The sequence below is a fragment of the Loxodonta africana genome, chromosome 10 (genome assembly GCF_030014295.1).
Source record: "Loxodonta africana isolate mLoxAfr1 chromosome 10, mLoxAfr1.hap2, whole genome shotgun sequence".
NCBI classification, from domain to species: Eukaryota; Metazoa; Chordata; class Mammalia; order Proboscidea; family Elephantidae; genus Loxodonta; species Loxodonta africana.
In genome coordinates, this window is record NC_087351.1 from 10702048 (window position 1) to 10723893 (window position 21846).

At 55.4% G+C, this 21846-nt stretch overlaps 1 protein-coding gene across 3 annotated transcripts; it reads left to right on the plus strand.

Moving 5' to 3' along the window:
* Positions 1-605: 605 nt before the first annotated feature.
* On the plus strand, positions 606-21583 carry SHF (Src homology 2 domain containing F). 3 transcript variants are annotated; one of them, XM_064292016.1, is made up of 7 exons: positions 606-1103; positions 10169-10310; positions 12654-12860; positions 14443-14583; positions 16191-16362; positions 16506-16625; positions 20741-21583. In XM_064292016.1, exons 1-7 carry the CDS (start codon positions 606-608, stop codon positions 20925-20927), a joined length of 1467 nt encoding a protein of 488 aa, XP_064148086.1. In that variant the 3' UTR covers positions 20928-21583. The 3 variants fall into 3 exon arrangements, with proteins under 3 accessions (XP_064148086.1, XP_010597982.2, XP_064148087.1); XM_010599680.3 differs by lacking the exon at positions 14443-14583 and having other exon boundaries at positions 20741-21579; XM_064292017.1 differs by lacking the exons at positions 14443-14583; positions 16191-16362; positions 20741-21583 and having other exon boundaries at positions 16506-18861.
* Positions 21584-21846: the final 263 nt, after the last annotated feature.

Below are 21846 nucleotides of genomic sequence, written 5' to 3' on the forward strand. Positions count from 1 at the left end.
GGGTGTATGTGGAATCTACATGGGAGAGATGGTGTCTCTAGGGAGTCGATTGTCTGTGATGTGAGATGTGTTTGCCTGGTTTGGGAAGCAATTTGGGTCCAATCTGTGCGGTCCGAGCAGCTGGATGGGAGGAGATAGGTGGGGCCCCCAAGGTACCAAGGTGGGGAGGGGGAGCTGTTACGTCTTACAGAAGGGTCCCATCTGTCTGTCTCCTCGATTTCCTCTTAGAACATTGTTTCCCTGTTGGGAGGACTTGGGGAAGGGGTGGGAAGAAGGCGCCAGAGGCCCGGGAACCTAGGGAGCTGGAGAAGGGGAACAGATGGGGAAGGGTGCACCCGCCCGGGGGCGCGCGTGGCGACACGTGGAGGGTTCGTCCACACAGCCCAGGAGTCGCATCCCCCGCCCCGAGGTGGCCCACTTCTCGCGCGTCCACACCGGCTGGCGGCCAGCGCCCCCCGCGCCGGCAGAGGGAGGCCGGCCCGGGTGGGGGGAGCGGAGCCCCTCCCCGCCTTGTTACTGACAAGCCCCGCCCCGCCGCCGGCGGAGCCCCGCCCCCGCTGCCCGCCCCCGCCCCGGCTCTGCCCGGGCTCAGTCTGGCCGGCCCCATGCTGCTGAGCGGAGCTCCTCCGGCCGGCTCCGGCCCCGGGCCGCGGGCGCAGGCCAGCGCGGGGGGCGGCCCGGGGGGGCCGCGCCGGAGCGCCGGGGGTGCGGGAGCTGGCCCAGGAGGGGGCGGCAGCGGCGGAGTGGCCAAGTGGCTCCGGGAGCACCTGGGCTTCCGCGGGGGCGGCGGTGGTGGCGCGGGAGGCAAGCCGGCGCCCCCCGAGCCCGATTACCGCCCCCCGGCGCCCTCGCCGGCCGCGCCCCCCGCGCCGCCCCCGGACATCCTGGCAGCTTACCGGCTGCAGCGGGAGCGCGACTTCGAAGACCCCTACTCCGGGGGGCCGTCCGGCTCCGCCGCCCTCGCCACTCCCGCCGTCCCCGGCCCCACGCCGCCCCCGCGCCACGGCTCGCCCCCGCACCGCCTCATTCGGGTCGAGACTCCTGGGCCCCCAGCGCCCCCTCCCGAGGAGCGAATCTCCGGACCCCCCGCCAGCAGCGACAGGGTGAGTGCCGCGCAGGGCGGGGGTGGCCTGGAGGGGAGGTGGTCGGAGGCCTGGGGGTTGTGAGAGGGACAAAGGTGGCCTGGCCAGGGCCAGGCCACTAGGTGTCACGGCTCCTGGCGGACATGAGCTTAGTCCCTGACCCCGGGTCTCCTAGCCTTCACCCACCTTTGTTCAGATTCGCGACCGACTAACGTGGGACGGGAATCCCAAACTCTGTCGTGTTCGTTCCCTATCGTCGTCCTAGGGCTGGTGAGCCTCCTTCTCCCCGCCTCTGCTCTCGGCATCTCAGCTCCGCGGGAGCCGGATCAGCGAGCCTTTTTCTAACGGGAATTGAGGCTACCGGCCCCCCCCCCGCCCCCGCTGATTTATGGCTTCTCTGCCCACTGGGAGCAGTAGCTGTGTGCCCTTTGATCTCTGACACTCCGCGCCCCCAGGGGAAAGCCAGCACAAAGCTCCCCTCCTCTTCTGCCTCCTCCTCTCTGTCCTCCTCAGGGGGCCCAAGCATCCTTACAGGTGCTGAAACCCCAGGAAGGAGATGAAGGCTGGGTTTCTCCCATGGACACAGCAGGAGCCTTACCCCGTGGGACTGGAACTCCCTGGGCTGTAGTTCTCAGGAGGCCAGGGAGGAGGTGTGTAGCTCTTCAGCAAGGATACTGACCACTGGGGCTAGGCAGGCCCACTCCCACACCCCTTCCATTGTCCCCACATCAGCTCTCAGGACCTGTTGCCCAGGTGGGGCTAAGCAGGGAGCTCAGCCTCTTCTCCTGGCCTCCATCCCCCGGGTCCATTCTGGATCTGCAGGCACTGGGGCAAAGAGGAGAGTGGGGCATTAATTGTTCTCCACCGTGCTTTTGACGCCCTGGTCCAGAAGCCAACTCCCCATGACCTGCTGCCAGCCTAGCCTTATCCATTCCTGGCAGAGTGACAGTGAAAAGCCATCCCCAGGCCCCTCCAGCCCTGTGGTGGTGATCCTGTGAGACCCCTGTTCTGTTGTCCCTCTTTACTTGTCCCCAGGAGATCAGCTCTCAAGAGAGGAGAGTGCATTATTTATTTGGTTGGAGAGCAGAGTTGCTGTCAGAATTCACTGGCTCCTGGGTTGAGGCTTTCAGCCAGCGAGTGCCGTTCTGCCCCATTTTCTGGATCAAAGAACTGTGTCAGGGTCAGAGCAGAAGCCTCAGGAATGTGACTTATTTTTCCCCAGTTCCTGCCATGGGGCACGACTGCCCATCCTGTGCCAGGCTCCTTAGCCCGCAGAAGAAGGTTCGAAGGGGCATTTCTCAGAGGCTCTGCTTTCTTCACGTCCTTAGGCTCCTCCCCTACCTAATTGTCCCCCGTGGTTGGGTGACACTGGGTGTGCTGTTGGTAGTGGGAGTGAGCCAGAGGGGTGTGCTAGGCCTTGTTCTTACCATTCATCATAGTCTCCTCCCTGGCCACTGCCCGCTGACACATGGGCCTGAGCTGGCCCTGACCCTCCTCTCTGTAGTGGCTTGGAGTGGCCCAACAGGCTGCCCACCAAGCCATAGCTTCTCCAGGGCAAAGATCATGTCCGCCGCTTCTCTGTGTCCCCAAGGTGCCTGACACATGCTCGCATAAAGAGGGGTGCATAAATAGGTCCTGAACGGTGACTGTCCATTGCCAGGGCAGCCTGAAGGACAGGGGCTCCTGTAGTGATAGCCCCCCTGCATATTTCCCCACAGGGATCCCCAGGAACAGGCTGCACCCACACAGATCGTGCTGAGACCCACAGCCTCTCCTCACTGAGGGCGTGCATGCCACAGCCTGGGTTGGCTCTGTCATCTGTGGGCTGTTCAGACCTTGGTGGCCTGATGTCTGACTCCTTTGTCAGCTGTAGGGACAGGAATGAAACCCAGCAGGATCTCCCAGGAGCCACACAACCTGTGGCTTCTTTCATGTGTGTGATGAGAAGGACCTAGGATGCCATTTAAGCTGGCCCAGGGCAGGACCTGGGGCCTCCCACCATTCAGAGAGCATCTCCCCACCCTGTAGGAACAGAGTTCAGGGGATCCCAGAGTCTTCCTGACAAGGTGCCTGAGCCCCTTACCGTAAGTCCAGCATGTCCAGGTACCCATTGGGCCTACTGAGTGGTGTGTGCTTGGAGAGCCCACTCAGGGATATTGCCCCTGGATGGTGAGGCCAGCCCCTGGCTCTGCCCCAAGGCCTTGCTGAAGCAGTATCTCTACGGTGCAGCTGCCTTCTCGCCTCCTGTTTCCCTCCTCTCAGCTCTGCAGGTCCCCTTGGCTAGTTGCTTTTGGGTCTCCTGAGGTGAGATGGAGACTAGGGACTGGGATGAACCTTGGGCCAACCTGCTTCTCTCCTTCTCCTGGAGCCCGGTGGTGGATCAGCACCCTCTGAGAGGTGCTGGGTCATGAGGTTTGATGAAATGGTGGAAGCATTTCCATGATGAGCCAATGAGATTGAGGGGAAAGGATCCGGTGAATGTGGCGCAGGAGAGAACAGGGACCTGGACCGGACTCTGAGGACCAGGGGGCCCTTCCACTATGTCAGCCACTGACCACTCAGGACCATTAGCCTTCTCCTCACCCAGGGCTCTGGCCACTAGCCCACATTGAGAGCCACTGCTTCAGTTGGCAGGGGTGCAAGGGTGGCCATCTGGGCAGGCCTGGTAGGGCAGGTGTGGGAACAGCAGGAGCCCCATCCTGCGATGGGCAGGCAGGGGCCTTGCCATCTGGCTGCAGGAAGAGCTCCCTTGGGGTCTGGGCCCTGGCCCAGGCTCCAGGTCACGCTCTGGCAATGGGGCTAGAGAACTGGCCCTTCCCTTGCTTTGCTCCCGTTTCTCAGACCTTAATCAGGGAAAATCTCATCTAAGTAGGTGAGGGGATGGGTACAAGGCTCTGGACTGCCCCTGACCATCTGCACAGTGTGTCCTTTGCTCCTATCATGCCGAGATACGCTTGCACGAGTATGTGTGCCTGTGTGTGTGCGTGCACATGATGTGGACAATAAGTCAGGCACCCTGTATTGAAACCGGGGCTCCTGTTCTGAGTGGAGGTTTGTGAACCTCCAGAAATTGTGTGCAGATATTTGGGTGTGTGAGCATTTTTCTGGGAAGAGGCTCACAGCTCACAGATCCTTAGAGTGGTTCACAGTCCCCCAAATTAAGAACTTTTAAAGGTAGATGCACTTATGTAGAGTATCACCGTGGACTTGGATCCTCCAAGCCCAAATCTGGAAACTAGTGAACAGACAGAGGAAGGAAGAGTGAAGTGAAGGAGATCGACCCAGAGTGGCTGAAATGAACAGACATGCCTGCCCTGGGGTCAGGAGGCTGGGTAGGAGGTGCCAAGGCAGGAGCATCCCTTAACCAATATTCACTAGGTGTTTAATGTGTAAGTGGCACTGGCCTAGGCACTGAAGGCAACACATCATGAGGAGGACCTGGTCCTTGCCTTTTTTGGGTTTGTCTGCTTTAATTTTGCTTCAGGTGACTTCCACAGCTGGAAGTCTGATCTGTGTCTCATACAAGTTGTCAGATGGAGAAGAGAGGAAAGTCTTGGGGAAGGGAGGGAGGAGAAGGGAAGAGCCCAGGTCTGGGGTCTTTTGTGGACTGGCTAGACCTCTCAGGCAGAGAGAAGCCTTGCCTGGCATTCCCGTGGCCTCGGGCTGAGCCACTGTGCTGCCATTGGAGCTCCGAGGACGGCTGAGGCCCGCAGCCACTGTTGCATTATGTGGTAGGCCTGGCTACTCTACCCAGCTCAGCTTCTCTTTGCTGCGGCACCCACTCTCTCTGAAGGACATCTGCGGCTTGTTGGCTTGGCCAGTGACTCACTGACTCCTCAGCCGTGGCGCTGTGCCCATTGGGGGGCCCGGGACAGCTGGGATCCTGTGGACTCCAGATGGGAGGAGCTGGTTGGGTTGGGCAAGCCCTGGCCAGGGCCTGGAGCTTAGAAGGCTCCCTGCCACCCACCCCAGTTCCCATCACCACAGAACCGATGTGATATGAAGTGAGAGCATAGGTGAGGGCCCCAGCCCTGCCTCTGGTGAGTCTGGGAGTGCCTCCAAAGCCTGATGCCCAGGCCCCGGGGCTTCATGGCACTTTACTCTCTTGGAGTTTGTTTTGTATCTGCTAGAGGGCCCGGGACTTTGGTATCTTCATCTGTAGTAATATGATGGCTGACACTTACTGAGCACCTACCTTGTACCTGGTCCTATTTTGAAGCAGTTATTCGACTAGTCGATCCTTACAATGACTCTAGGAGGAAGATTCTATTACTGTCCTCAGGTTATATATGGAAAAACGGATGTACAGGAATGTCCAGTCACACCTACATGGTTTCACAGTTAGTAAGTAGCAGAGCTGAGGTCTGGTAAGCACCACGCCAGGGGCCCCAGCACCCACCACCAGTGCCCAGGAAAGACGAGGGGTTCACTAAGTATCCGCTCATAAAGAAGAGGAGGAGACTCTTGGAGAAGGAGCTAGGGGTGTGTTTTGTGCACTCGCTACACAATCGCAGAGTGGCCACATACTCCCCTTGTAATGGCCTTACAAGGGAAGGTGACATCAGTTACATGTCTGCGAGGTCTTATAAGCATGGCATCACTTTTGTAAATACAAAAGGATGATAACAAACTTGTTTCATGTGAAGGAGTTCCCCTGGCTTATAAAATAGAAGGGCATTCCAGTAGGTGGGAGCAGCGGCTGCACAAAGTTTGATCTCAGGGAAGGTTAACAGTGTACTGTTTCCCAAACTGTGACAGGTTAGTAGGTTTTCTGTTGAAAAGGACTTCCATGGTTAAATACTTTGGAGAGATGCTGAATTTACCAAGACTGGACTGATTTCTTTGCTGCAGGACTTCTCAGTGCCTTTAACATGCTAAAGTGTATTTTGGATTTACAAGTAGAGAAGATGCTGCATTTCCTAAATTTTAGGAGGATCTGGATGTAGGCACTGAGAGTCAGGAGACCTGATTACCAGTCTGCAGTCTGCAGCTGATAAGGTGGTGCCCTGGGCTAACACCTAAATGCTGAGGCCTTCGTGCCTGGATATACGGATTATCGCAGAGTTAACGGGACTCTGGGCCAGCCTTTGGCTTAAGAACTGTTACCAGCAGGGGAACTTTTCACAGCCATATCAGATGGAAAAACAGAGGTTTAGAGACATTAAGTGTAAACTAAAGAAGTGGAGGAAAGGGATGAGGGCCTGCAGAGCCAACATCCTGTAATGTGTGCCTCCTTGGGGCCTGGTCCGTGGGTCAGCCCCCTCTCCCCCTGCATTTCACAGCTCAGCTGCAGAGCAAAAGGCCATGAACCAGATGGCAGGTGCCTCTCCCACCAGCTACCTCAGGTGAGGCTTGGGCAGGAAGGATGTTCAAAGTACAGCAGCTGCTCTGGGAGGGGCACTGACCAATTGGAGCCAACACAAGAGCAGGCTTCTGGCTGACAGGAGGCACAGGGCAAGGGGACTCTGGGCAGCAGCTGCTTACTTCCCCCCCTCCAAAAAAACCAGACTCCTTGCCATTGAGTCGATTTTGACTCATAACGACCCTATACGACAGACTAGAACTGCCCGTAGAGTTTCCAAGGAGTGCCTGGTAGATTTGAACTGGCGACCTTTTGGTTAGCAGCTGTAGCACTTAGCCAGTTTGCCGCTTACTTAGTAGTTTGGAAATATTTCAGCACTTCAGCCGCATTCTGGCTCCACCAGAGGATATACCTAAATATTCGCCCTGGTTTCAGGTGCCTTCCCTGAAGACTTTTACTGCCATTTCCTTTCTGCCCTTGAGCAAGAGGCTTTGATCACTCTTCAAATGTAAATTACCCTGAGAGCTGGCTCCTACAGCCCCTGCTGCTCAGAGGTCAATCAGAGCGAACTAGATCTGAGAGTCTGGTCGCTGCAGACAGAAGTGACGTTTGGGAAGAAGGAGGCCTTCCATGTATCCAGTAAAGGTACACTGAGCACCTACTGTGCGCCAGGCCCTGTGGTGGGTGTGGGATACGGCAGTGAACACATCAGAGGGGGCAGAGAGACCATCAGCAAATAGCAAATCCTGGTAAGTCAAGGTGTCAGAAGCAGGTAGGGACAGCTTCCCCCTTCTGAACAGTTCTTCCTCCTTGAATGGCCTGCAAGCCAAGGTGAGCGCCCACCAGCCAGCCTTCCCAGCAGGTGTCTCTGCCACTGCTCCCCACTCCCAGCCCAGGGGGTGGGGTGGGGCTTTCTGGAGCAGGGGGTGGGGCCAGGAGTGGAACAGAGGAGCCATTGAGTTGCCCGCAGGGCTGCCACCTGAGGGCCCGTGGGTAGTGCAGGTTGGGACTGAGGAGGCCTATGCTGACCTAGGAGGGGTTGCGGCACTGGGCGCTATTTGCAGTTCTGACCAAGCTTGTGGAGAGAGGGACTCAAGTGGGGGTGGGGCTGTCCTCGGTTCCTGGGTTCGGGGGCTTGGGCCAGCGGCTCTTCTCACTGAGCAATCCTGGGGACAGAGATTCACTTGAAAGCTGATCCCCGTGTGGTCTTCCTTCTCACCCAGGATTCATGCTTCCTCCCTCTTTTGAAGAGGGGGGATATGGAGAGGGCTTCCTTTGTCCATTCTTCCTGTTTTATGTGAACTGATTTCACAAATATTTGCTGAGACTTTTCAGGCACTGAGAATTTAGCAGTAAACACGGGTCCTGCCCTCAGGATGTCCATAGTCGGCAGGAAGACAGACGATGGAACAAGTATTTTTACCTACAGTGTGATAACAGCCCAGCACAAGGCATCAAACTAGGCCTGGTGTGGAGTTAGAAAAAGGCTTTTTGAAGAAAGAACATAAATAGAACCAATAAGTGTTAGCTGGTCCGGAAGGAAGCAGGGAGAGTGATCCTGGCAGAGGGAAAGCCTGTGAGCTAAGAAAGAGAGCGTAAAGCTTTCAGGAAGGAAGCAAAGCGATCCAAGGTAGAGAAATGAAACCAAAGAGGAATGTGGGATCTTTTAAATCCTTTTAACTTTGGACTTTTCTTCAAGGCACTAGAGAGCCACTGCAAGGCTTAAGGATCAAATGCTAGTTAATTCAGTAGCTGCTGACTGAGTAGTTGCCTGGTGTTCGTGCATGGCTGGGGCTGACAGAATTTTCCACAGGCTGGCTCCATAGCCCCCTTGGTCAGGTGGGTGAGGCAGTGGGGCGCCAGGTAGCCTGGGAGGAAGCAGCTTGGGGCAGGGTGAGTGAATTTTTTTTCTCTACTTCCAGGAAGAAGGAGGACTAGGGGTGGAGGGAGCCAAGGGGAGATGACAGGTGAATGGTCCAGTTGTTGGGTGCTCTCGAGTCAGTTCCGACTCACGGTGACCCCATGTGTTACAGAGTAGAACTGCCCCATTAGGTTTTCTTGGTTGTAATCTTTGCAGAAGCAGATCACGAGGTCTTTTTCCCGTGGAGTGGCTAGGTGGGTTCAAACCATCAACCTTTCAGTTAGCAGCTGAGCAAATAACCATTTGCGCCACGAGGGCTCCTGGATGATCTAGTTGAAACATTTTTTGAGTGCCCACAGTGAGCCAGGTGCTTGTGGGAGTACAGAGACAAAAATGACAAAGAGCCTCCAGGCTAGTAGATGTTATAGATATTCTGGTGGTGGTGGTGTGGAGGGTGGGGAGTGGTCATCTCAGAAGCAAGCAGAGACGCAAGGGAAGAAAAGGAGCTGAGGGGCTTGACTGGGACGAGGTGGGAGCTGAAGAACTGACTGAATGGTGAGATGGTGGGCGCCACTGGGATGTGCCTCAGAGAACCCTAGAGGGGTGATCAGGGGTCCAAGGAATATGAAGAAGGGGTTTCTGAGGTAGGGAGGTTCCTTTTTCCGTCTTTGCCTTGCTGGGGGTGGTGGTTCCCTGGTTCCCAGACCCTCTAATCAAGGGCAAGGTGGTTACCCCTGTGGTCCCCAGCCCAGCTGACTCCACAGCTCTGATCCTGCCCAGAAACAAAGCCTGGATTGAAATTTGGAAAAGGGCAAGAGTGGCCCTCCTTGTGCCACAGGCCCCAGAACCACCTCCTGTCATTGCCTGTCCACCGGGTGGCACAGAGCTCCTGGGGTGCTCCTGGGGTGCTGGCAGCCCAGAGTGGGCTGGGCTCTGTCTCCACCTCAGCAGCGCCCAGGAGGAGCCAGAGCCCAGCCTGGAGAAAGACTCTATTGTCCCTGGCTACACCACACCCCGAGCTCCTCTCCAAGGCCTGCAGCTTGCGGTTTGCTCTGCTTTGACTGGAAGCAGGGACGGAGGGGTGGCGGTGAGCCACTTGTGTGGGAAAAAGGAGCGGCCTGGGAAGTGGAGGATGGAGGCAAGGACTTTCCTGTCCCTGTCTTCCTGGAGTCCAAGTCCTGGCTTTCCTCAAGGCTATGTCCAAGTATTCTCTCTCTCAAGATAGCCACAATGCCCACTGGTGGCAGCAGAATGTTTGCACAAAGGACACAGTCCTGATGCCTCCACTTATGCGGAGTGGCCTTGGGCATGTTGTTCTGTAATTACCCTAGGCCTCCATTTCCTTAAAGTGGTGATAATAATATCCATTTGACAGGGACGTTATGAGGGTAAATTGGCAGAACTGACAGAGTGTCCAGCCTTTCCTTCCTTGATGGTCAGCAAATATTTACTTGATCAGCATCTGGGAGCGCACTGGTAGGCATGGACTGGTCCAGTCTCTGGGTTGCCTCATTGTTCTCTGCTTGCTTATTGAACTCTTCTAACATCTTTGTAACCAGTTCTCTGAATTAATTCCCTCTATTCAAGCACCTGGTGTAGGCTTTTGTCCAGCTGGACCCTGACCAAGGCAAGCCCTAAATCTCAGTAGCTTCATCCTGGCCATTTACCCTAGGAGATAGTCCAGAGGCATAAAATTAACAGAAAAGAAAGATGTAGCATTTGGTTGGCAGCATGGTGGGGGATCCTGCAAAACAAGAGCCAGAGCTTGTTCCCATCCAAGCTCAGAGCCTGCCCCTGGGTATCCAGGGCTCTGGGTAAGGGCAGCCTGCCCACAACTCCTGCTCATGTGGACAAAGCATCTAGAGGGAAGCAGAGTGACCTCTCAGATGTCTGAAGCCCCTTCTCTTCACTATCCTCCCGCAGCTGGCAATCCTAGAAGACTATGCGGACCCGTTTGACGTTCAGGAGACTGGCGAAGTCCCAGCAGGAGCTTCAGGAGCCCCAGAGAAGATCCCTGAAAATGATGGCTACATGGAACCCTATGAAGCCCAAAAGATGATGGCTGGTGAGTGACAGAGTCAGGGGAAGTACTTCCTGAGGCCTGGGATCTGCCGAACAAGCTCTGGGATCCACAAGTCTAAAGGCTGATCCCTTGATCTCTAGCTTCTTGCAAATATGGAAAAAGTTTGTGTTGTGTGCTTGGGGAGGGTGGCCACTGTCTTCAAGACACTCAGTCTTTTTTGGAGAAGGAGCTGTGACTCATGGCACCTGAGATCTGAGGCAGTAGAGAAGGCCACCCTACTAAGGGTCAGACAGATAGAGGCATTTGGGATGGTCGAGAAGGGCAAGATAGCAGTACGAGCTGGGGTTCAATGATTCCAAAAGAGAATCACTAGTTTTGGGGAAGGTGGTGAATTGGAAACAATGTGATATCAAAGTGGGACATTTTTATAGCCATTGGAAACATATGATTAGAAATATAGATGCAATGGATGCCATGAGACTGGGCAAGTAGTTTGAGGAGTGAGGGTAGGGAGAAATGAATAAGACCTGGCCGTGGGAAACAGAGGCCAAGAGAAGATCCAGGGAAAGAGGTCAAATGGGAGTGATCAGAGAGGAGGACAGGGGTGGTCAGTTGAAGCCAAGGCGCCATGGCAGGGTGAGAGGGAGGTTTGTTCACAGGCAGATAGTATTAGCCCTGTGTGTACATGGGAGCTGAGATGACAGATGTCATGCAGGGCAGTTAAAGGGCCTTGAAGGCTGGATGAGATGTTTGGACCTAATCCAAAAGAGGGGGGAGCCATTATAGATTCTTGGGCAAGAGAGGAAAAGGACAAATATGGCATTTTAAGAGGACTACTGTGATGGACTGTGGTTTTGGTGTAAGGAATGGACTGGGAAAAAATGGGCATCAGAAAAATGAGTAAGAATGCTATTGTGGGAATTGTTGGGGTCTTTAAAGAGGTCAATAATTAACACCCCTTTTTTCTTCTCCTAAGCTTGGAAATAATGGAGAAATAAGATTAAGGAAACAGAGATAAAAATGTCAGCTTTGTTATTGATAAATTAGGAGAACGTCACTTAGTTATATAACCATAATGGACTTCTTAATACTTTGCCACAGAATTAAACTTGCCCAGTGGGCACTGGGTTTGGTGGGCTTAGTGAGGCTCAGGCAGTGCAGGATAGCAAGAGGCCTCTGTGTGGGGCAGGCTACTCACTGCATGGAGGAGAAAGAGCCAGAATGTTTTCTCTCTGTGAGAAGGTAGATCTGAGAAAGAGAGTGAGTACCTACTGGCTGATCAGATAAGCTCCTCTTCCTCCTTGGGAGAGGTGGGTGAGGGAGCAAAGAGCCTTTACGAGTGTTATTCCATGTATTCCATGGCAACAGAAGCCAGTGGAATGGAGGGCCCCAGCAGTAATTTATATATGTAGACTTGAGAGTGACAGTCACCAGGTATTGGCAACAGACAGACGGGAGTTAAAGAATGAAAGAAGGCCAAGTCCGTGGAAGACACTGGTGGGCAGAGTGGAGAAATCCAGAGTGTGGCTGCTCTATTTAGGTCCCAGGGTATGGATCCCTAGGAGGTTCATGAATGCCCTGGAATTGTATGTAAAATTTTGAGTGCACCTTTATCTGGGGAGTAGGTCCATAGCTTTTATCAGATTTTCATTGAGGTCACCGATCCCCACCAAAAAAAAATCACTAGCTTTGGGGAAAGTGGTGGGTTTGAAAGAATGTGATGTCAAAGTGAAACCTCTTAATGGAAACTGGAAACATTTGACTGGAAATATAGATGCAGTGGGTGCCATGAGACTGGGCAAGTGGTTCGAGGAGTCGGGGGAGGGAGACATGAACAAGACCTGGCCTTGGGGAACAGAGGCCAAGAGAGGATCCAGGGAAAGAGACCAGATGGGGGCAATCAGAGAGGAGGGCAGTCCATGAAAATGTCAGAGAGGAAAGTTTCAAGGCGAGCGTGGTCAGCAGTGTCTGAGCAGCAAAGAAGGGTTTTCTGGTTGTAGAATGATGTCGTTTGGGACACAAGGTGATAAATGGAGCTGGGCAGCCCAGAGGAGATTAACTAGGACAGAACCCTGCCTCAGTTTCCTACATGTATAAACTTAGCACCTCAGCCCATACTGGGCATTACAGGACCTCCCCCCCCCTTTTTTTTAATTTGTCTCTCTGGTCCCTGTCTGTCCTTGCGTCCCTTGAGTCCCATCCTTTTGGAGCCCCAGGGGTGTTTTGGAGTGAGGGACCCAGGATGTGCAGCTGCTGGGCTCCTCCAGAGCCAGCGGCAGCTTTTCTGAGTGAGGCTTGGCTTGCTGCTGGGGAGAGCTGCCAGAGAAGAAGGACCTGGCAGCCAAGGCCGAGCTCACGCCTCTCCCTCCTGCCTTGCTCTGTCAGAGATCCGGGGCTGCAAGGAGACAGCAGCTCAGCCCCTGCCTCTGTATGACACGCCCTATGAGCCAGAGGAGGAGGGGGCAGCCCCAGAGGGCGAGGGGGCCCCCTGGTCCTGGGAGTCCCGCCTGCCTGAGGATGATGAGAGACCCCCCGAGGAGTATGACCAGCCCTGGGAGTGGAAGAAGGAGCGGATTTCCAAAGCCTTTGCAGGTGAGTCCCTGGGTGGAGAGGGTAGGTCTGCTGAGGCCTCTGACAGCCAGGCTCAGGGGAATGCAAGGAGTGGACCCCAGGGACTGGGAAGGTCCAGGAGCTGGGCTCCAGGGAAGTGTAGTTGAGTTCCGTGCCACAGAGAGTGATGAGTTCAGCAACGTGGCCGCAGCACTGTGTGCTGGTTCAGGGAATGGGCACGGAAGAAGGATGAAAGCTTTTCCCTGCATCACCACCCCTTGAGGGCCAAGAAGCCTGGGCCATTTCTGTCTCTTGGAAGGCTAGGTATATTTAAAAATAAATACCAGAACAAAATGATAAAAATTATGGCGTATGTTAAATACCTACATTTAACAAAAGAGGCTTTTAACACTTCAAACAATGAAAACAACTGTGTGTGTAACTTTTTGGCAATAACATCCCTGAATTTGAGGGCTTTGTCTCCCAGTGGTAGGCTCTGCCTGGACCAGAGCCAGCTGCCTGGTCCCTGGGGGATGTCTGAGGAGCAGGAACTGGTGGAGAGGGAGGCCAGGAGAAACCCACTGGTTGCTGAATGAGGGTCAGATCTCCCCTGCCCGGACCACGCGAGTGTCCATCCCTGGCCTAGAGTCCGCCATGGAAGGGTGGATGTTGGTGGCCTGAGGCAAGGGTAGAGTGAGAGCCTAGATACAGAGAGGGCTTTAGCTCCTGGAGCCTCAACTCGGTGAGAGCATAAAAAGGGTAAATGCTGTTAGTCCTCCCTCCTGTACCCACATCCCCCTCACCCCTCCTTGGGCAAAGAGGGTCATCCTGGAGCTGGACCCAGCCCTCCCCTCCCTGGCAACCAGACTGGGAAACCACAGGTTTCTAATCTGCTTACTGTGAAGCTCACACTGTTGAGGACCAGCCGTTTATCTCCAGAAGTCTTCTTGGAGGATCGATGCTGTTTGGATTGCTTAATGGGAAAATCTATGCTCCTCATTAGGAGTCTCATTAGCAGTCCTGCAGCCGCCCATGGCGTCACTCCTCAGTGTCCAGGCTCAGGATGGGAGGGGAGGTGGCTGTTGTTAAAGTTCAGTAAAGCCCCTGCCCCCAGCTCTGGGTCTTCCTGACAGCCCGAGGCTGGCTGGCCTACTCCTACTGCCCTAAGTGCCCAGGCTGCAGGAAGAAGGAAAAAGGAAGGCAAGACTGGGGTGTCAGGAGGCTGTGGGAACCTGGGAGTGGTGCTGAGAGGTGGGAAGCTCCTTTCCCTTCTCTTCCTCCTGGCCCCATTGGGACCCAGAGGTTGTAAGAGGTCAGATGAAGAGGAGGCACCGGGCTGGTAGAGTGAGACCCTTCCTTCGAGACCCTTCCTTCGCCTGCCTGTCAGCTGCTCTCTCTCTGCCTGCACCTCCCCACATTTTCCGGGCCAGCCTGATATGGTCATTGGTGGCCCAGCCCTGTGAGCATCCTCTACCTCCCCCGAAGCCACCCTCACCTCTGCCTTTGCCCCGCCTCCTTTCTAGGCTGTCCTGTGTCCTGGCTCTGCATTTTGGTGTTTCAACCTCTGCCTCTCTTGTCTGTCTGTTGCTGTCTGTCTCTCTTCTTCCTCTCTTACTGGCTCCAGTTGACATTAAGGTCATCAAAGACCTACCTTGGCCTCCGCCCGTGGGACAGCTGGACAGCAGCCCCTCCCTGCCCGACGGGGACAGGGACATCTCCGGTCCAGCCTCACCCCTCCCTGAGCCCAGCCTGGAGGACAGCAGCGGTGGGTCCTGTGGGGGCTTCCAGCCAGGTTGACATGTCCTCTCATCCTTCAGACCCTGTGGGCTTGGGTTGGAGGTGGGACAGGGTTTGGAGAATCCAGGAAGAGTCCTTCTTGTCCTGAGGAAGAAGTGGGAGACAGCGCACGTTCCTCTCTCCCCTAGTGCTGTGGGAGGGCGCTTCTAAGGAGGCTCCTTCCAAGTAGCTTTCCCACCGTGCCACTGGAATCTTCTACTTAAATTCACTTCTTTGGGTAGAGCCTTGCCAGACCAGATCCTTCAGCGGTGCAGACCCTGCCAAGGTGGGGTGGTGCTAGCACAGGAAATGCCCAACTCCTTCGGGTAAAGGAGAGGCTCTGATCCTCTCGCCTTGAAGATGCCACGAGAATGGGAGAGGAGTCCACATGAGGAGAAAGAAGGCACTGAACTGCTTTCAGTTTGCCCAGAACGTGCATGTGTGTCCATGCATGTACCTAGAGGTGCGCACACCTGTTTGTACATTTGTGCCGGAGTGTGGGCAGATATATTGAAAAGAAAAAAAAAAAAAAAAAAACAGAGAACCTTCTGTCCCCTGTGAGCAGGGGCAGATTATCCAATAGGCAAGGTAAACATGGTGCATACCTTGCTGACTAGATCATCTGTAGTGAACAATTTCACATTTTTTCGCCTCAACCAAGCTTCTGCTTCTAGGTATGGCTGGCACCTGTCTCTCTCCCAACCCCACAGTGCCTACCTGCAGAATCAAAGCCTCTGTTCGAGATTACAATCCCTGAGGGAGCGGATGACCCAGTAAGCAAGGTAACCACGGGCTTGCTTGTGCCTACTTACTAATCTGTAGTGAACAATTTCACGTGGGTTTTGTCACAGATAAAACATGTGGAATTGTTCATTACAGATTAGTAAGTAAGCACAAGCAAGCCCGTGCTTACCCTGCCTACTGGGCCATCCAGCCCTGCGTGTGTGGTCGCAGGAGTTCAGCCCTCGCCCTGTGCCTGCTCAGCTGTCCTGTCTGCCCCGGTGAGGGAGGGCAGAGCCGGCACCTCTGTGCTGGGCTACGGCTGGTGGGGGAGGGGAGCCTTGGGCAGTGGCCTTGGGGGGAGGGGCCAGGCCCACTGTCGTCTTCGGGCAGGATTAGCCTGTCAGGATGGCACCAAGGGGAATCGGATAATTGTTCGCAGATCGATAAGTCATTTCTGCAGAATGGCTTGGCAGGGTGATTTCGAGAACGGTAATGAACTCTGAGGAGGAGAAAGAAACAATATTATCGGCACTGAAGCTACCCTGAGGGGAACGAATAGGAGGAGACAGTTGGCTGCTGTAGAGGGAGAAGCTTAAGTGGTTTCTCATGTTGCTCTTATCCCTTCTCCTTCTGCCATGTGGGGACTGGGAGGCCCTGTATGGGACAGGAGGACTCGGCTCCCCCATCCCCACCTGGGGACGGACCCAGGATTATGTTCCAAGAGCCAGTCAGGCCCATGAGGATGCCCTGCCCTTCCAGAATGTTCCTTTGACTCCTTTTGATGCTGGCAGAAAATGAGGATGAGGCATTAGCCATTCAATAGGGCTCTACCTGTGGGATTTTCAGAGTCCATGACTGCTATGTTCCCCACAGCCCAGTTTGAAGGATCGGAGAAGAGCTGCCTCTCACCTGGCAGGGAGGAAAAGGGGCGGCTACCTCCCCGACTCTCTGCAGGGAATCCCAAGACAGCCAAGCCACTAAGCATGGAGCCCAGCAGCCCCCTGGGGGAGTGGACAGACCCAGCGCTGCCTCTGGAGAACCAGGTGTGAGTATCTGTGTCCAGCTGGGGACTCCCTCATCTCCCTTTCCCCTCCTGGCTCTGGCCTGCCTGCAGGGGGCACCAAGAATGGGTGGGCCTGGATGACAAGGGACCAGTAGAGATTTTCTAACCTCCTGTCTTATCCTCAGATGGTACCACGGGGCCATCAGTCGCACAGACGCCGAGAACCTGCTCCGGCTGTGCAAAGAGGCCAGCTACCTGGTACGCAACAGTGAGACCAGCAAGAATGACTTCTCCCTCTCCCTCAAGTGAGTGTGGCTGGCCTCAGGTTGGGGGACAGCAGGCAGGACGGGGGGACTCCATTATTCTCCCCGTGCCCAGCCAAGCTGGGTGAGCCCTATCCCCAGTGAGCTCTGAAGGTTCATGTGGACACCTGGCAGTCACCGGGGATCCCAAGACACCTGAGACTCAGCCCTGCTCTCAAGGAACTCAGAGTCCTTTGGGGGAAACTGTTGAACTACAGCTTTGGAAGGGTTCTGTCACCTGCTACCTGTGTGGCCTTGGGGTCCCCTTATTGTCTCTAGGCCTTGGTTTCGTTACTTATCAAATGGGGGCATAATAATGTCTGCCTTATAGGAAAGGAGTAATGAAATGATGTATGGGAAGCCCTTAGCATGGTGCTAAGTGCTCAGTAAATTATACTCATCTTCATTATTAATGGAAGTCCAAGGTGTTCCAGAGCCACAGGTGAGGGGTAAGCAGCTTTGTCTGCGGGAGTCTGCAGGGTGAGATGGGGGGTGGGTCTTGGAAGGAGGGCAGGGCAGTGGACACAGGCTTTTGCTATCCACTGTGAACAAGTGGTCAGAGGGTCTGGGTGCTAGTGGCTGACAACGGAGCTTTAAAGGGTCCTCAAAGAGGTGGAGGAGGCAGGGGCCTTCCCATCAGCCTTCTTCCTTGGGAGCAAATACACACAGGCCAGCAGGGGACTCCCAGGCTCCCCTGGCAAGCCCCCCGCTTGGCACCCAGGAGTTCTACCTGGAGAGCCTGCACCCATGTGAGGCAGCCAGTTGGTGAATATTCACCCAGCCCCATTACTGGGGCACCTGCACCACTTCCTACCACATTCCCTGGGGGCATTAGAGCATAGTATACCCCACTTCACACATTCCGTCTGTGGAAGCTGGGAACTACTAAACAGATATGTCTGGGTGATGATTACTCAACTTCACTAAAGGATAATGGGAAAAGTGCCAGGCTATAATCAAGAAGCTTGAGTTCTAGTCTTGGGTTTGATAAAACTAGCGATATGACCCTAGGCAAATTACTTAATCTCTCTGGGCCTTAAAGAGCCCTGGTAGCTCAGTGTTTAAGCGAGAAAGGTCAGCAGTTCGAACCCACCAGTTGCACCATGGGAGAAGAGACCTGGCACTCTGCTCCCGTGAAGATTACAGCCTGTGACACCCTATGAAGCAGTTCTACTGTCCTGTAGAGTTGCTATGAATCAGAAGCAACTCTACAGCACACAACAGCTCTGGGCCTTGGTTTCTCCATCTGCAAAATGGAAACTTCTGAAATTTCTCCCCACTCCTATGCTCTAGGAGTCTGTGACTCATTAAATCAAAGGAGCATTTAAGAAAAATTTATCTGTCAAAAATTTGATTTACATAACTTCAGGAACGTATATTGCTTAAAAAATTATAATTAGGTTTCTTTCGTTTACTATGTACAGACAGTACATACACCGTCTCCAAACACACAATCACCCTACAAGATTGTTGTTGTTAGGTGCCATTGAGTTGGTTCTGACTCGTAGCAACTCTGTATACAACAGAACAAAACACTGCCCAGTCCTGCGCCATCCTCACAATCGTTACTATATTTGAGCCCATTTGTTCCGGGCTATTCATAAGGTTTTCACTAGCCAGTTTTTTTAGAAGTAGATTGCCAAGTCCTTCTTCCTAGTCCGTCTTAGTCTAGAAGCTTCACTGAAACCTGCCCACCATGAGTGACCCTGCTGGTATTTGAAATACCACTGGCATAGCTTCCAGCATCACAGCAACACACAAACCACCACAGTGTAACAAACTGACAGATGAGTGGTGGTAGTTTAGCAGTTATGTAATGATGTAGTCATCTTCCATAATGTGATCTAATGTGATCAATCAGCCACATCAACCCTACAAGGCAGATCCGTTTTTTATAGACCAAAAATAGATTCAAAAAGGGACATGTCTTGATGGAGGCCACCAGCTAGTAAAGTGCCAGAATCAGCATTTGAACTCAGTTCAGTCTGACTCCAAGAACCACGCTGTGCTGTTCCATGGCACAGCTCCACCCTTCACTAGTGTAGTATAGTCTGGTACCACCCAAGGTAAGGGAAGATGTCAGGGGTCTGGCTCCCCAGGGCGGAGCCTGGCAGGTGGCCCTGCTTTAGCGTAAGGGTAAAAAGGGGAGGCAGGCCTGGGAGAGGCTAGGCAGGCCTAGACACAGCCTCCAGCCCAGGCTGATCTCTCTGCCAGAGTCTCGTTTGCATATAAATGGCTTCTCTGAAATACAATTATGGTTTCTCTTCTCTGTGTAATGGAAGGGCTTTCACTAGTAATTAAACAGCTTCCTCAAAAAACCCTTCCAGCAGCCCTGCACCCAGCTGGTTCCACCCTGGGGCCCGGGGAGGGATCTGCTGTGTCCTAATGGACACTTGGGACTTTGTGCCAGGAGGTCAGAAAGCACAGATAGCCCCCTCCCAGGGGTCTGTTGTACAGATGGAGACTGGGCTCTCAGCTCCCACTCTGGCCACTGGCCACTGGCCACTCGTTGCCCTTCTCAGGTGAGAAGATATAATGCGTGTCTTTCAGGAGAGGTAGGTCCCCAAGTGGACTGTGGGAAGGGGTTCCTCCCCAAACTGGAACGGACCCACATTGCTGCCCACAGCCTTGAGCCTTGGCACAGGGCAGATGGGGGCGGGGGGTTGACCACTTACCACCTCCCCTGTCCCACCCCCGTAGGCCTCTCTGACTATACGTTTTCCTCAGGCTCTTGGTGCCTTTTTCCCCAGGGACTGTGTGGTCACTGTCAGCCACAGCTGTTATCTCAGCCCTGCAGATGGATGGATGGCCTCAACACACATACACCCAGTCCCAAGGCCCTCTGCTGCCCAGGGCAGGAAAGTCAGGGTGAGCCCCTAGACTGCCTCCCAGCAGGCTGCTGGGCACATAACCAAGGCTTCAGGGCACCCTGCCTGCCCAGCGGGGAGTGGGATGGAGTGCCGGGCCTGACTGCCCTTTCCTCCATCCCCTTCCTCTCTTCAGTCTCCCCATCTTCCCCGCTTTCTCACTTGTGGGCCTAGTGAAATGTGTCCAGGCAGGGCCCCTTTCAACCCAGGCAGGAGGTTTTCCACCCTAACCTCCCAAGAGGGGGCCTCAGGATGGAGGCAGCCCCCTCGCAGGTCCTGCCTCCCACACCAGCAAAAAAATACTCAGACTTCAGGCCTCCCACCAACACAGCTTCCCCCTTGCCTGTGGGTGAGATTCAGACCTGCAGCCTGGCAGACTGAGCTGTGCCGGTCGGACATCCTTCCTGGTAGCCCAGCCCCATGCCCTCTCTCTAAGGCTGAGGGTGTCTGGACTAGGAGCTGGTCCTGCCCACCACACTCAGAGTCTGAGCAGCGGGTCCTTGCCTGTGGCAGGCCCAGATAAGGATGCTGATCTCTGGATTGTGGGGGGGGGGGGGGAGATGGGGGAGGCAGGGGAGGAAGTCCTCTCTGAGGGAGAGAATCAAGCTGCAGCCTGAGAACCGATGATGTCATCCCAGGCTGAAGGGTGGGATAGATGAGAAGGGGCTTGGCCCAAGGCCCAGATAGCAAGAGGGTGAAGGGCGGTCCCCAGGAGGAGGCAGCTGCACAGACCCAGATTTTGGGAGGGGGGCTTCCAGAGCAGCTCCCCCCCCACCACCCATCTCCACAAGGGAGAGCCCCAGCTGCTCCCCAGATTAGCTTAATTGTCATATCTGTCTACCCGCCCTCCTGCCAAGGGTGTCTGTGGCTCCATGTGAGTCACATGAGCCTCCAGAGGTGGCTCCCCCATAGGTCAGGGAGAGTGAGCATAAGCCGCCTGTGGCCACAGAGGCTGGAGGGCAGGGGTGCCTATGTCTCAGGGGGGTGGGTGTGCTGGCCACCTGCACACACCCTATACACTCACCACACCCACATTCTTGGCATACCCAGTGCCCTCACCACAGCCAATGCCCACTGCTACATGCTTGTAAAATCCCCTCCAACTCTTTTGGCCTCCCTATCACCTCCCACTCAGCTGGGTTTGGAACTGCATTTGCTGCAGTGGGGGTGAGGGGGTGGAGCCAGAGCCGCTGGACGGCTGGCTGCAGGGCTGCGCAGAGCCCCCACTGACCAGGGTCACTCTCTTCCCAGGAGCAGTCAGGGCTTCATGCACATGAAGCTGTCCCGGACTAAGGAACACAAGTACGTGCTGGGCCAGAACAGCCCGCCCTTCAGCAGCGTCCCTGAAATCGTGCACCACTACACCAGCCGCAAGCTGCCCATTAAGGGGGCGGAGCACATGTCCCTGCTCTACCCCGTGGCCATCCGGACTTTGTAGATGGGTGGCCGGGCACCGTGACGGACCTGGGCCCAGCCCTGTGCCGGTCCCCTGGCTGAGGGCTGAGGCACCCTCGCTCGCAAACCCTTCTTCACCTTTGTCTCTCTGGGACCCAGTAGAAGTTGGAGGTTCCTTAATTTATTCTAAAGGGGAAGGGCTACCCGGACCTGCAGAGTTAAAGGTGGCTGTAACTGGAGGTAGAGAAGATTCTGGGGGGAAAGGACAGTTCCAGGAGGAAGGGGGCTCTAGAGCTGCAGGTCTCCGGAGGAGTTCAAGATTGGCAACTCCAGCCCCCTTCCGCCCCTAGGGCAGAGGCGGCGACCACCGTCATCACCCCTTCCTCCCCGGGTCGGTGAAGGTGGAGCAGGAAGGGCGCCCTGACCGCCTCTCCGCCTCCATCCCCAACCCACCCGAGGGTTCTGCCCAGGGTCTGAGCCGGGAGACGGCGTTGGGGGGTGGGGAGTGGCGGGAAGGGCTCCGGCCGGGGGAACTCGTGCTGTCCCCGAGCCGCCCCGGCTCCGGGCCAGAGGCAATAAACGCAGTCCTGCCAGGCACCGCCGCGTCCCCGCCTCCGGCGCCGCCCCGGCCCACGGGGAGGGAGCAGCGAAGCGAGCAGATTCTGTTTATAAATCAGCTCGGGAGCAGACACGGGGCGGCTGTGAGAAGCACTTTCGAAGCAGCAAGTTCCTTTCTCTGACGAGCTGTCGGAACCTCGCCGGTAGCGCCCGCGCTGGCTGGAGGCGGCCGGCCGCGCGGCGCCCGCTCACGGCTGCGACGAGCGCGCTCCCCGAGAGCGCGTCCGGTTTCCTGCCAGCAGCCATTTGTCTGGGAGGAGGAGGCGGCGCAGAGACAAAGGGGCCGCGCGCCGGGCGGGAGGGCGCGGGCGGGCCTGCCACGCGGGGAGCCGCGCGCCGGGGCG

Excerpts from the sequence above, each read along its gene's own strand:
- SHF (XM_064292016.1), top strand. The coding sequence starts at position 606 with ATGCTGCTGAGCGGAGCTCCTCCGGCCGGCTCCGGCCCCGGGCCGCGG. Across the intron at positions 10,311-12,653 it reads AGCCCAAAAGATGATGGCTG|AGATCCGGGGCTGCAAGGAG; the intron begins GTGAGTGACAGA and ends TTGCTCTGTCAG. Across the intron at positions 16,626-20,740 it reads GACTTCTCCCTCTCCCTCAA|GAGCAGTCAGGGCTTCATGC; the intron begins GTGAGTGTGGCT and ends CTCTCTTCCCAG.